Source organism: Callithrix jacchus, chromosome 4, assembly GCF_049354715.1.
Source record: "Callithrix jacchus isolate 240 chromosome 4, calJac240_pri, whole genome shotgun sequence".
Classification (NCBI taxonomy): Eukaryota; Metazoa; Chordata; class Mammalia; order Primates; family Cebidae; genus Callithrix; species Callithrix jacchus.
The window spans coordinates 111,484,192-111,497,506 of NC_133505.1; the positions used below are offsets into that span (position 1 = coordinate 111,484,192).

The following is a 13,315-nucleotide window of genomic DNA, read 5'->3' on the forward strand; positions in this document are numbered from 1 at the left end:
TTAAATAGGAAGGAAACTCTGACACACACTGCAAGACGGCTGCAGCTTGAAGATGTTAGGCTTAATGAAGTCAGTCAGTCACAAAAAGACAAATACTGTAAGATGACATGTATATGAGATACCCAGAGCAGTCAAATACTAAGGGACCAAAAGTAGAATGGTGACTGCCAGGTGATAGCAGTGCTGGGTGGAGAGGAGTCAGGGAAACAGACAGTTACTGTTCACAGGGTGGAGTTTCCGTTTTGCAAGATGAAAAGTTCTGGGGATCGATGAGGATAATGGTTGCACAACAATGTCAATGAACTTAATGCCACTGAACTTGTAAGTTCACTTAAAGTACACGTCACTGAAGTACAGCTTGTAAATAATCATTATAAGGGTCAATTTCATGAGAGAGATATATAATCTAATTTTTGTAGCATATTTATCTTAATTATATTTCAATCAGATGAAGGTAAAAATGTATACTATTTCATATCTATGGTAGACAGAAGCGTTAGGTACAAGGAGAAGCTGTGGAAGACAAAAAACTTAGCGGAAACAATCTCCAAATGGATCTCAGAAAAGCCAGTAAAAACAAATCTGTGAGAAAAATGACAATATTAACTGTACAAGAAAAGCTGGTAGAGTGAGAAGTTAGATGCGAAAGAAAAAGCATGAAGAATGGACACATTTTAGAGTAATAAAATGTCCTATATATTTATTTTCAACACATTCTACCAAAATCCGGCAAACTTTTTCTACAAAGGTCCAGAGACACTCCATATTTTCAGCTTTGTGAGCCAAATGGACTTCTGTGGCAATTACTCAACTCCGCAGTTAGAACTTGAAAGCAGGTGATAATGGGTGTGGCTGTGCTGCAAAAAAACCTCTTAGTTACAAAAAACAGGCAGCAGGCCAGATTCAGTCCAGTGGCCATAGTTTTTTGTCAACTTCTGCTCTAGAAAACCCAAATAAATAAATAAAAGGACAATCTGGAATACAGAAGACCAATTCCCATGGAATAAAATACCATAGATTCCAGTTTTGCTCCCCAAAGAAGTAGACCTAGGAATATAGTTCAAATTTAGAATGTCCTTTCCTAACAAACTGCTAATTGTTTTTCAATAGAAGAGCTCAAAGTTTGTAGTAATTCCTCATTCCCATTAAAAATGAAATAACATCCCACCCATAACAAAACATTCAGAATGCTTCACTAACAAGAAATGTTTCTTAGTACCCAGAAATGAACTAACCAGAGCCAAAGTCTTACTCCAAGTATCCCTAAGTTTCTTCAGAATTGATTCTCAAAATACAGAATAAACTCTAGGCCAGTAACTTAAAAACCTATCACTTCAAGAGGTTGGTCCCTGTCAAGACCCCCAAGGAATGTATGAATATTGATGAGAAAAATGTCTAAAAGATACTTATTTTTAGGTAAAAACAAGTAAACAATATGAATGAAAAGAGCACAGTTGTGTAAAAAAGGAAAAGACACACACTCTCTTTTCTCCATATTCTCACTTGCATGTACGGAGAAAATCTGTGGAAGACTACTACCTTCACCTCTGAGAAGCAGGATTCTGAGTTTTGAAAGATTCATGTTTTACCTTACTAGGTACTTTTATAGTTTTTACTGTAAGTAAAATTACTTTTTTACCCTCAAAGTATTACTTTTAATATTAAGAGTAATAGGTTTAGACTGCTGTTAAAAGGTTTATCACCTCCATTATTAAGAGTCAATGTGAATACCAATATTTTTAACAAAAGAATATTCACTCATGGGACTTCTACCACCCATAAAGGTCACCACATAATAAGAATATTTTTACACACATCCATGAAACATAGTCTTTGAGGGTAAAATTTCACAGCTGTACAATACCTCCGCTCCACCCATCCATTTAGGTTCATCAGGAAACTGAGCACACAAAATATCTTCTGACTGATCGGTTCCCAAGACATGGTAGTAGAGCTTTTGGTGGAGATTGGTGGATGTCTCTGTACCTGGAGGAGTTAAAAATGTACACTGAAATGCACTTGGCAATTTTACGAAAATCAATTCCACCCAAATTGCAGAATGCTAGAAACATTTAAAAAGTTAAGTAGTTGGTTGCAGGATACAAGGTTAACATATAGAAATAATTTCTTTCCTGTCTACCAGCAATGAACAAGTAGATTTTGAAATTAAACACAATATGTTAGCACCTCCAAAAATGAAATCTTTAGGTATAAATCTAACAAAATACCTGTAAGATCTATCTAAGGAAAACTGCAAAATTCTGATGAAAAAAGTAGAAGAACTAAATAGATGAAGAGCTAGTCCATGTTCATGAATAGGAAGACTCAATATTGTCAAGATATCAGTTCTTCCCATTTTTGTCTATAGATTAATGAAATCCCAAACATAACACCAGAAACATATTTTGTGGATTGACAAAACTGATTCTAAAGCACAACAGCAAAATATACCGGATAGCCAACATAATAATACAGAAGGAGAACGAAGTTGGAGGACTGGCACTACCCCGCTTCAAGATTTATTACAAAGCTACAGTGATCAAGATAATGTGGTAGTAGCAAAACAACAAACAGATCAATGGAACGGAAGAGAGGGCCCAGAGACAGACCATATAAATACAGCTAATTGATCTTTGACAATGGAACAAAGGCAGTACAATAGCTCCAAATGGTACTGGGACAACCAGACAGCCACAGGCAAAAATATGAATCCAGACAAGATCTTACATCCTTCACAGAAATTCACTCACAATGGATCACAGACCTGAATGTAAAACATAAAACTATAAAATTCCTAAACATACAAAGAACTCAGCAATAAGAAAACAAAAAACCCAATTAAAACCTGGCCAAAGGCCTTGACAGACACCCGAACAAAGATACAGAGATGGCAAAGATACATAGCATCATATGGAAAGATGCTCCACATCATATATTATTAGGGAAATGTAAGTTAAAACAATCAGATATGGCTGGGCATGGTGGTTCACACCTGTAATCCGAGTGCTTTGGGAGGTCGAGGTGGGTGGATCACCTGAGGTCAAGAGTTCAAGACTAGTCTGATCAACATGGTGAAACCCTGTCTCTGCTAAAAATACAAAAATTAGTTAGCCTTATTCCCAATTCAACTGGGGGAAAAACAGAAAAGAGAGCAAGAATATTTAAAGATGACAAAGATACAAGTCATGGTAAGAGGACAAAAATTAGTTAAGTGTGGTGGTGTGCACCTGTAGTCTCCGCTACTTGAGATTCTGAGATAGGAGAATTGCTTGAACCCGGGAGGCAGAGGTTGCAGTGAGCTGAGATCATGCTACTGCACTCCAGCATGGGTGACAGAAAAAGACTCCATCTCAAAAAAAAAAAAAAAAAAAATCAGATATAACTATACATTTATAAGAATGGCCAGAATTCAGAACCCTGATAGTACCAAATGTTGGTTCTGAATCAAGGTTCTGAATTCTGGCCAGGGTGTGGAACAAGAGGAACTCTCATTCATTGCTGGCAGGAAGGCAAAATGGCCTAGCCACTCTGGAAGAGTTTTGGAGGATTCTTAAAAAACTAAACAGACTCTTAACCACATGATCCCACAAATCATGCACCTTTACCCAAAGGAGTTTAAAACTTATATCCAAACAAAGACCTGCAGACAGATTTTTTTATAGCAGTTTTATTCATAAGTGCCAAAACTTGGAAGCAACCGAAAGTTCTTTCTGTAGGTGAATGGATACCCTGTGGCACATTCAAACAATGATTATTCAACACTAAAACGAAATGAGCCATCAAGCCGTGAAAAGGCATGTAGGGAACCTAAATGTGTTATTAGTAACTGAAAAAAAAAGCCAATCTGAAAAGGCTACATATTGTTTTATTCCTATTACAGGACATTCTAGAAAAGACAAAACTATAAAGACAGCAAAAAGATCAGTGATTGCCAAAGATTGGGATGAGAAAGGAATGAATCGTTGGAACAAAATGGACTTTTCGGGCAGTGAAGCTACTGTGTATGATACTACACCCCTGGACACATGTCACCATACATTTATTCAAACCTACAAAACATGCAATACCAAAATCAAACCCTGATGTAAACCATGAACATGGATGATAATGATGTGTCAATGTAGATTTACCAATTAAAAACAAATGTACCACTCTGGTGGGAGATGCTTGCGATGAGAGGTTATGAATATGTCGGGGCAGGAGGCACATGAGAAGTCTCTATATTTTCTTCTCAGTTTTGCTGTTAACTTAAAACTGTTCTAAAAACTAACCTTTATTTATTAAAAGTTAAGCATCAGCTGAATATCAACCTGAAAGTAATTCACTCATATTTGTTGATTTTGGAGACTACTTTGAGGCTGAACTTCTTTTTGCATTATGATGATGTACCAGGCTTTCACAGCAAGGGAACAAAAAGGTAAGACACTACCACAATGTTAAAAAAAAGCTGTATGGCACTTAAGTGACTGTCATTGAACTTTCAGGAACCTGGTAAGAAGCACATGGTAGGAACTGCTTAGCTTCATTTGTAAGGTTCTCATCACAGCCTAAGAGGCTACTGAGATCCTCTCAACAAGAGGGCAGCAAAATTACAGCTAGATGATGATGTTGGCTTTCTTACAGCTATCACAATTACTAATCCTTATTATTTTGTGCCACTGAAAGCTGATGGTAAATAATAATTTGTGTTTTTTACAAGTTAACATAATAACATTGTATCTGACATGAATTAGCCAGTCACATTTTTCTGTCTCCCAGAACATAGCAATAACTAACATTTTCTAACTCTGGGGCACTCTTAGGCAGCTAATTTCATTTCCAGAGCACAGATGTCTTTCTTTGGCCAACATCCTTGAATAAAAAGCCTACTTTTAGCTTCTCTTGTAATTCATTGGTGAATTAAAAAAAAAAAAAGTCTTGATGTAGCCTAATCAAAAAGCAGATAAAACTAAACACAGCCGGCCGGGCGCGGTGGCTCAAGCCTGTAATCCCAGCACTTTGGGAGGCCGAGGCGGGTGGATCACGAGGTCAAGAGATCGAGACCATCCTGGTCAACCTGGTGAAACCCTGTCTCTACTAAAAATACAAAAATCAGCTGGGCATGGTGGCGCATGCCTGTAATCCCAGCTACTCAGGAGGCTGAGGCAGGAGAATTGCCTGAACCCAGGAGGCAGAGGTTGCAGTGAGCCGAGGTCGCGCCATTGCACTCCAGCCTGGGTAACAAGAGCGAAACTCCGTCTCAAAAAAAAAAAAAAACTAAACACAGCCAAAAGAGACGAAAAGCACTATAGTCTTATTCCCGATTCAAGTGGGGGTAAAACAGAAAAGAGAGCAAGAATATTTAAAGATGACAAAGATACAAGTCATGGTAAGAGGACAGCATGTACACTAGAAAGCACTGGAGTAGCTATGCTTCTTGCCATATCCAGCACTCCAGCAAAGCCTCTGTACCTGAGCTCCTCATCTCTAACACGGAGATCGTAAAACTCACCTGTAAAGACAAACTAACCTAACAAGACAATGCTACATACCACATAGAAATGTGGGGTAGCAAAAGGAAGAAAATGACAGCTTGTACCAGTAAGATACAAGGTACATAGCCCTTCCTATCTGGGAAAATTAGAAGTGAAGGAGGAAAGGAGAAGGAACCACTTGAACACAAAAGGACCTTTGTACAGTTAAAGAGAACAACAAAGGAAGGTATGTCCAGGAAGTAATAGGGAGAAAAGTATCAAGATAAATGGCAACCAACAGGTGACCTATAACTTCTGATCAGAGGAGAATATGATTACTATAGTAGGAAAGTTTTATAATCACTCAACGTCATCGAATAGCTTGGTTTTTAAAAACTCCTATCTATAATCCCTTTAGGAGATATAACACATCTATAAGGGAATGACTGACTGTAATAATGATCCCAATTTTCCACAGTTCCCTGTATCTATTTCTCCACCCGTTGAAAAAGGGCTGGCCCTCTGACTTGCTTTAGCCAACGCAAGCCTAGGCATTAAGAAGTCTGTATCTTTAAGCTCCCCCTCTTGTAATTCTACTGAGTTGCCATGTGAGCAAGCCCAGGCTAGTCTGCTAGTCATCCCAGCTGAGGTCCCAGACATGTAAAAGAGCCAAGCCAAGATGAACCAACTGACCTGCAGCTGACCACAGATACACGTTAGAACTCGGCTAAGCCCAGAAGACCTACCTGGCCAACCCACAGGCTCAGAGCAAAAATAAATGGTTATGACTCTAAGCCACTACATTTTGGTACGGTCTATTATACAGCAAAGCCAACTGATACAACACCTTCTGAGAAAACATGGTTCTGGACCACACAACCTTTATATAGGGTTTAGCATCTCTTTTCAGTCACATGAAGTCAGACTTCATTTTGTGAAAAATGTGCTTCATCTGAAGTCCACTCACCATCACTTTTTCCATCCTGTTGTGGGTATGAGTTGTAGAACATTCCCTTCCCATCGTGGGTCCAGGCCATACAGCTGAACTTGACTCTTTCAAGCACATCTGGAAGCTCTTTGGCACCATCAACTTTCATGAACTTGATCGTCACCCAGTCTGAACCACTGGCACTCAGACCATAGGCAAAATATTCACCATCTTCACTGAATGCATAACCTATGGGACACAGGGGAAATCACCCAATGACAAACATGGGAACACAACTCCACTGTTCTTCACACCGCCTGACAAAGCTCTCTTTCATTCTCTTTCATAACATGGAGGTAGAATGTGGCAACAAAAGGAATAGGAATCTGGTAGTGAGGAATCTTGGGGGCTCAGCCAAGTCTTACAGGAATTACCCTTATGACCTTAGACAAGCTTCCTAACCTCTCCAGGTCTTAATTTGTCTGTAAAATGAAATATTGGATTGTATGCCCACTAAAATGCTTTCATTCTGAAATTTTTGTAATTCAATAGGCAGTTCAGTTAAAAGCAGAGCTCATCTGGGACTTCTGTCATATTTTATTTATACTCTAAAGGGAATAAAGAGAAAAACGAAACTGCTTTTAGAGTAATGACTGAATTATGGCACATACCATATAATAGAACTAAATTGTAGCTGTTAGATAATTTGGGGAATTGTTTCCAAACTACCTAAAATCCCTGGTTACAGCCTAATTTGGGGGGCATTTCTTGTGCACAAGGATTAATGTTGACACTGTCTGACCATCACAGGCCCAGGTAAATAAAGCCTGAGGATTTGCAATGAAGGCTTCTGGTATGCACATTCCACAAGAAACTGTGAAAGGAAAAGCAACATGTCTATAGACCTTAGGGCCCTGATGGAATGTTCTAACCACTATGGAATGTTTCCTGCCAAATACTTGTGTTTGATATTAGCTTCTATAATTATAACACATCTATATATGTAAGTATGTAAAGTATTTGATAAAATACCTCCTACTGGAGACTCTGACACCGGAGATACCCTCTTAGGCTGTTTGCTAAATGTTACTGGGGACTGAAAATTTTAAGCTCAACTATTATCAGAGGTTTCCTATTCTTTTACATGAAATTTCAATTAATGAAAAATTAGTTTAACATTTCACAGAACCTACTCATTAATCATTGTAAGTCCTATAAAGTATCAGGTTCATGTGTATGTAAATGCAGGAAAGAGTCTAGAAGGTGATGGGAGGAAGAAACACATTCACCTTGTATTCTACATAGTACCGGAGTGTTTCAATTGTTCATATACATATATCAGAAAATTTTCAGAAAAATTTAAATAAAACCTTTTGATTTGAAATGTGTGTTTAAAAATCATATACTATGAAAAGAATCTGAATGTTTACTCCTATTGTGATAACTTCCCTGTAACACCACTCTTAGAAAACTCAGTAACTGTTTGAGGCAGGTCCCATGCCTAATTTATCTTCTCATCCATCAAGGCTTTGTCCATGGTAAACATTCCATAATGAAGCCACCTAGAAGAATGCATTATCGGAGTGGGAGTTAAGACCCTGTTCCTTTGAATGGATTGCAAGATAGATCCTTGTGGAAACTAAGTGAACTCCTTTATGGGATATGTTACTTCTACAGAACCTGTATATTAAATTCACTTAAAACTACATGCTCAGATTCATGGAAGAACATTCTTGTCAAGCTGGCGGATGTCTTATTTTCAATATTGGTTTGATAAAGAATCACTGTTTACATACACAGCCTATTCAGAGGGAGGGGAGGGTGGACCACTGAACGAATGAACCATGGTTAGAAGTGCTTGCATAAAAGGGCTTTCTTTGCACGGATCTGATGGAATGGGGCTCTGTAACTCCCATCTCATTGATTACAGAGGACTTCATTGTTCCAATTTCTCGATTTTAGAGGGCCATACCTAATCATATGCTTTTTTTCTACAAAACCAGAAGATACTACAGGGGAAATGCTGAGCCAATGTCATTTAGGACGTTATCATTATAGAGTTTACAATTATTAAATCACAGAACTGGAGAATAACTGAGTTCCTTACCCTGGAACTCTGCTGACAGCACAACAAACCTGGGGTATTCTTCTCTATGGTCTGTGGAGGAGGTTAACTCAGGGGCAAAGTTAAGTAAGAAATGTACAGCAACTGTGGACAAACTTAGTCTTTAAACCTGCATCTTCAGGGAACAGGATACCCAGCTGTTCAATTTCTACAAGATTGTGTGTTTTTACTTGTAATTCTAGCATGCTGACAATTAAATGGATTTTTAAAATTCTGATCACCTTTCCAAGAGGGAAATTGGTCTGATAAACATTCTTTCCTGTTTAATATTTATAGTTGGAACATTCTTTGTAAGCTTAAATTTCTCATAGAAGACAACTTATTTTTTTTCTAATCACAGATAGGTCTCAGGGATGTTATAGGAAATGATGATGATACTTCAAGATCCCAGAAGCCCTAGAAGCTAATTTGGGTCCAGTGTAAATTATCCTCCAGTTCTGCTTCATGCCATCCCAGTGGCAAAGAGGAATGTGACTATTCATGTATTCTAAATATACTGTGCAAAAATTAGCTTTCCTGATATTGTATGTGCATCTGTTCTACAATATGGTCCATACCCTGCCGGGTATTTCAGAGGTAAAGCAACTGCACTAACTTCAGAGCTCCAAGAGAGGTCCCATGAGCCTCTCTGTAAAGCAGTTACCTCGGAGTGCCACCGTGCCATCATCAGACAGTATGTTGGGGTCCAGGAACACTTTGGCCTCACCCTCTAAGGAATCCTGTACATATAATACTCGCTGGTTCTGCAAACCTGTATTGTAAAAATAAAAATACCTGGGGAACAAAGATGGTCTTTATTTAGCTGTGAAGTCTTCTATTTGTGGAGTAAAACCAAACACATACAGGCAAAACCCAAAAACCTACAAAGGTGCAACTGTCATCTGGCCATCACAGGGATATAGGGACATGGGTGAAAGGTCCCATCATTTCTCTCTACCTAGAGCTTATTAACAGAATTGCTTTCCATATTCAAATCATGTACTGTAATTCTGCACATTAGCTAAGTAGAGACAAATGAAGATCATTTTATGTGTTAAATAAAAATTGGTATTCGAATAAAGCAGTAACTTTTCTTTTAAATGAAGAAGAAAGCAGATTTTTCTAAAATATAATTCTGGTTCTTTTCCCTAGCCAGGCTGCTAGGGTGGAAGGTCAGCACACTTTCTCTGTAAAGGGCAAGACTGCAAATATTTCAGGCTCTGTGAGCCACACAATCTATCACTATAATACTCAAGCCTACAGCTGTAGCAAAAAAGCAGCCACGGACAATACATAAACCAACAAGCATAGCTGTGTCCCAATCAGACCTTATTTATAAAAATAGGTAGGCAGGCGGGGTTTGGAATGCAGACTCTCCTTTGCTGATCTCTGTGTGAGAATGGCAGAGGGCTCAAGAAAGTCTAAAGTAAATTTGTGATAGTGGCTCCGAAGAGATTTAATAAGCAATCAAACAAAGCATGTGTAAGTGGGCGTTAATGGGACAGGAACAAGAGAAGTGAATTTCACCAGTTCACCATTCTTGGGATGCAAGAAATACATCGAATTAAACGTTTCCAAGTAGTATAAACCAAAGGTAATTAATTTTGGAGGCAAACAAACCTCCACTGCTGTCTATGAATCATCCTATCTCACCAATGACTAACCATAAGGCAACAATGATTTCCTATAACCTAGATTACTTTATATCTCTACTAAATTTCTTCACCATTATTGTAACAATTTGGACAATACCTAATAGATAAAAAAATATTATTCTCATATTCAGGCATAGAAATTAATTCCTTATAATGAATTACTCTTATACAAGAATAAGTTATCTGGAATTTGTACTTTACAATTTAAGAAAGCATTTGCTTTGAAAATAAAAAGGAAATTCAGTAAAGGCAGTCTCACATACCGTTTTCCTTTCTTGAAGTGGCAACTATACTTGGGATAATCATACAGTTCAGTCATTCTCTCTTTGTATAAACCTCTGATAGGACACTGCTCAAGAAATGGCACAGTGATCTTATTCTGGGCCTCCACGAAGGCCTGTGGAGAAATTAAAATGGACAAAGCAAGTTAAATACAAGATTTTCCATGTAAAGTGTTATCCACTAATATATATCAGAAAAAGCACACTTTGCCTCTCGGCCAGTGCCTCTTCTCTCTCATTACCAGCCTCTCACCTCTTAACTCTTCTTCATACCGGCCCAGCTCCTGCCAAGTGACTAACACATAATAATAACAGCCAATGCTTACAAGGCACTAACTCAGCTAATCCTTACAGGGCAAATATTAACTTATTTAAAACTCATAATAATCCTATGGAGAAGGTCCTTTTATTATGCCAACTTTACAGATGGGGAAACTGAGGTTTGGAGTGGTTAAAAAGTTGCCCAACATCCTACAGCTAGAAAGAGGCGATGGCAGATTTGGCTCCAAGATCCACGCTCCTAGCAAACATACGATACTGTAGCTCAGGCCACATACTGCGAATAATCTGCATTTACACAGTGCCAGGGTTCCAGGCTTCTTATTCAGCAGTTGGCTATCCCGACATGTCAGAGTTAGAGAGAGAAAGTCAGAGATACCGAGGCACTATTTTACTGATTTTGGTTTTGACTTGCTAAGACCTACTACCATGTCAATTTCAATCAGAGAACTTTGCTAAAATTTGCAACCAAAAAACACGTTGGGAGGTCAGGCGCAGTGGCTCATGCCTGTAATCCCAGCACTTTGGATGGCTGAGGCGGGCGAGGCCAGAAGATCAAGACCAGCCTGGCCAGCATGGCGAAACCCCATCTCTACTCAAAATACAAAAATTTGCCAGGCATGGTGGCGGGCGTGCCTGTAATTCCAGCTACTCAGGAGGCTTGAGGCATGAGAATCGCTTGAACCCAGAAGGTGGAGGTTCCAGTAAGCCAAGATCGTGCCCCTACACTTCAGCCTGGGCGACACAGAGAGACTGTCTTAAAACACACATAAAAAAAAACAAAAACACTAGACACACTGGAAAGAATGGCACTGCCGAAGAATAAGAACATAGGCAACATGGTTTATAAGAGAGGCAAGAGATCGCTGTCAGGAAATACTGGCAGCGAAGACAAGAAGGCCAAGGTGCAGTGGATCACGAGGTCAAGAGATCGAGACCATCCTGGTCAACATGGTGAAACCCCGTCTCTACTAAAAATACAAAAAATTAGCTGGGCATGGTGGTGCGTGCCTGTAATCCCAGCTACTCAGGAGGCTGAGGCGGGAGAATTTCCTGAACCCAGGAGGCGGAGGTTGTGGTGAGCCAAGATTGCGCCATTGCACTCCAGCCTGGGTAACAAGAGCGAAACTCCGACTCAAAAAAAAAAAAGGCCGGGCGCAGTGGCTCACGCCTGTAATCCCAGCACTTTGGGAGGCCGAGGCGGGTGGATCACGAGGTCAAGATATCGAGACCATCCTGGTCAATGTGGTGAAACCCCGTTTCTACAAAAGATACAAAAAATTGGCTGGGCATGGTGGCGCGTGCCTGTAATCCCAGCTACTCAGGAGGCTGAGGCAGGAGAATTGCCTGGACCCAGGAGGCAGAGGTTGTGGTGAGCCGAGATCGCGCCATTGCACTCCAGCCTGGGTAACGGGAGCGAAACTCCGTCTCAAAAAAAAAAAAAAAAAAAAAAAAGATGAGTTGTATCCAAGCACACCCTATTTGTTACTAAGCAGTTAAAAGTTGACAGACAATAGGATACAAACTTGCCCAGCAGTAATTCACATCTGGCTATTAGCCAGAAATGAAACAAGAACACCGTATCAGCTTTAAATTCAATAGAAGATTTCATCAGATGTCTATAAATAAGTAAATCATCAGGGAAAAACTTCAGGAAATTAAGACCACAATATATTTTGAATGGCAGTCAAAAATGCATTATTATCAGAGTCCACTTTTGACATATCATCAAGCTGGTCTTCCAATGTGTAACTATGCTTTGGGTTCCTCTACAAAAACCATCAATCCCACTCTGGGGAACCACAATTTTATGGTGAGACAAATTGTTCCAAAGCTCACTGATTATGACACATTTAAAAACAAGAGACAAAGGGTGTAAAGTATGAGTAAAGTAATTAACATTTTTGCAACAGGACCAATTCAAGAAAAATAAAACCGTTATAGGTCACATTTCTGATTTCATTTAAACCAAAAATAAAATTTACTTTGTCCCACAGAAATACAATTCCAACTATCACTATGGTTTGGCAATCTTCGCCCTGGCCTGCTTTCGTACTGTTCTGGAGCTCGGAAGAGTTTCTATATTTTTAAAGAGGTAGGGGGTAAAACCAACAGAGACTTATGTGGCTTGCAACATTTAAAATATTTACTATGTGGTCCTTTACAGGAAGTTTGCTGGCTGCACTTTCCCTCATTAAAAATTCAAGGAGGAAATTGGCTTTTGTTTTTCAGTTACAAAATCAATGCCTACCTCAGAAGCCACTCAGGGGAGCATTTTGGAGATCACAAAGTGTGTCCAAAAGCACTACCTCATTTTACAGTGGAAGAAAACACCATGCCCACTTCACAGAGATGGAGACAGAGGCAAGTGGTATTAAAGTCCCTGGTTAAGGTCATGCAGTGAGTTAGCAATATCACTCAGAGACTCATACAGGATGTGGAGAATGAAACAGATCCACCCAGGGGAGGAGGGAGACGAAACCTGGGCCTTCTATGATTTTCTCCTGCGTGAACTGGGCTGTGCTGGGGAGGAACATCAGAGAGCTGGAACACCCACATGGATGAATGACAAGTCCAAGCTAAAACCCCTGTCATCATGGAGCTCATCCATGATG

General features: G+C 39.4%; 1 protein-coding gene across 2 annotated transcripts in view; it reads right to left on the minus strand.

Annotated features, from left to right (window-relative positions):
* Positions 1-13,315, minus strand: part of PREP (prolyl endopeptidase) — a 120,208-nt gene that overhangs the window by 83,617 nt on the left and 23,276 nt on the right. For both annotated transcript variants that reach the window (XM_035296416.3, XM_002806719.6), the window contains exons 3-6: positions 10,404-10,537; positions 9,150-9,280; positions 6,421-6,630; positions 1,865-1,986 (exon numbers count right to left, since the gene is read on the minus strand). In XM_035296416.3, coding sequence (XP_035152307.2) covers positions 1,865-1,986; positions 6,421-6,630; positions 9,150-9,280; positions 10,404-10,537 — 597 coding nt within the window. The remainder of the gene's footprint in view (positions 1-1,864; positions 1,987-6,420; positions 6,631-9,149; positions 9,281-10,403; positions 10,538-13,315) is intronic.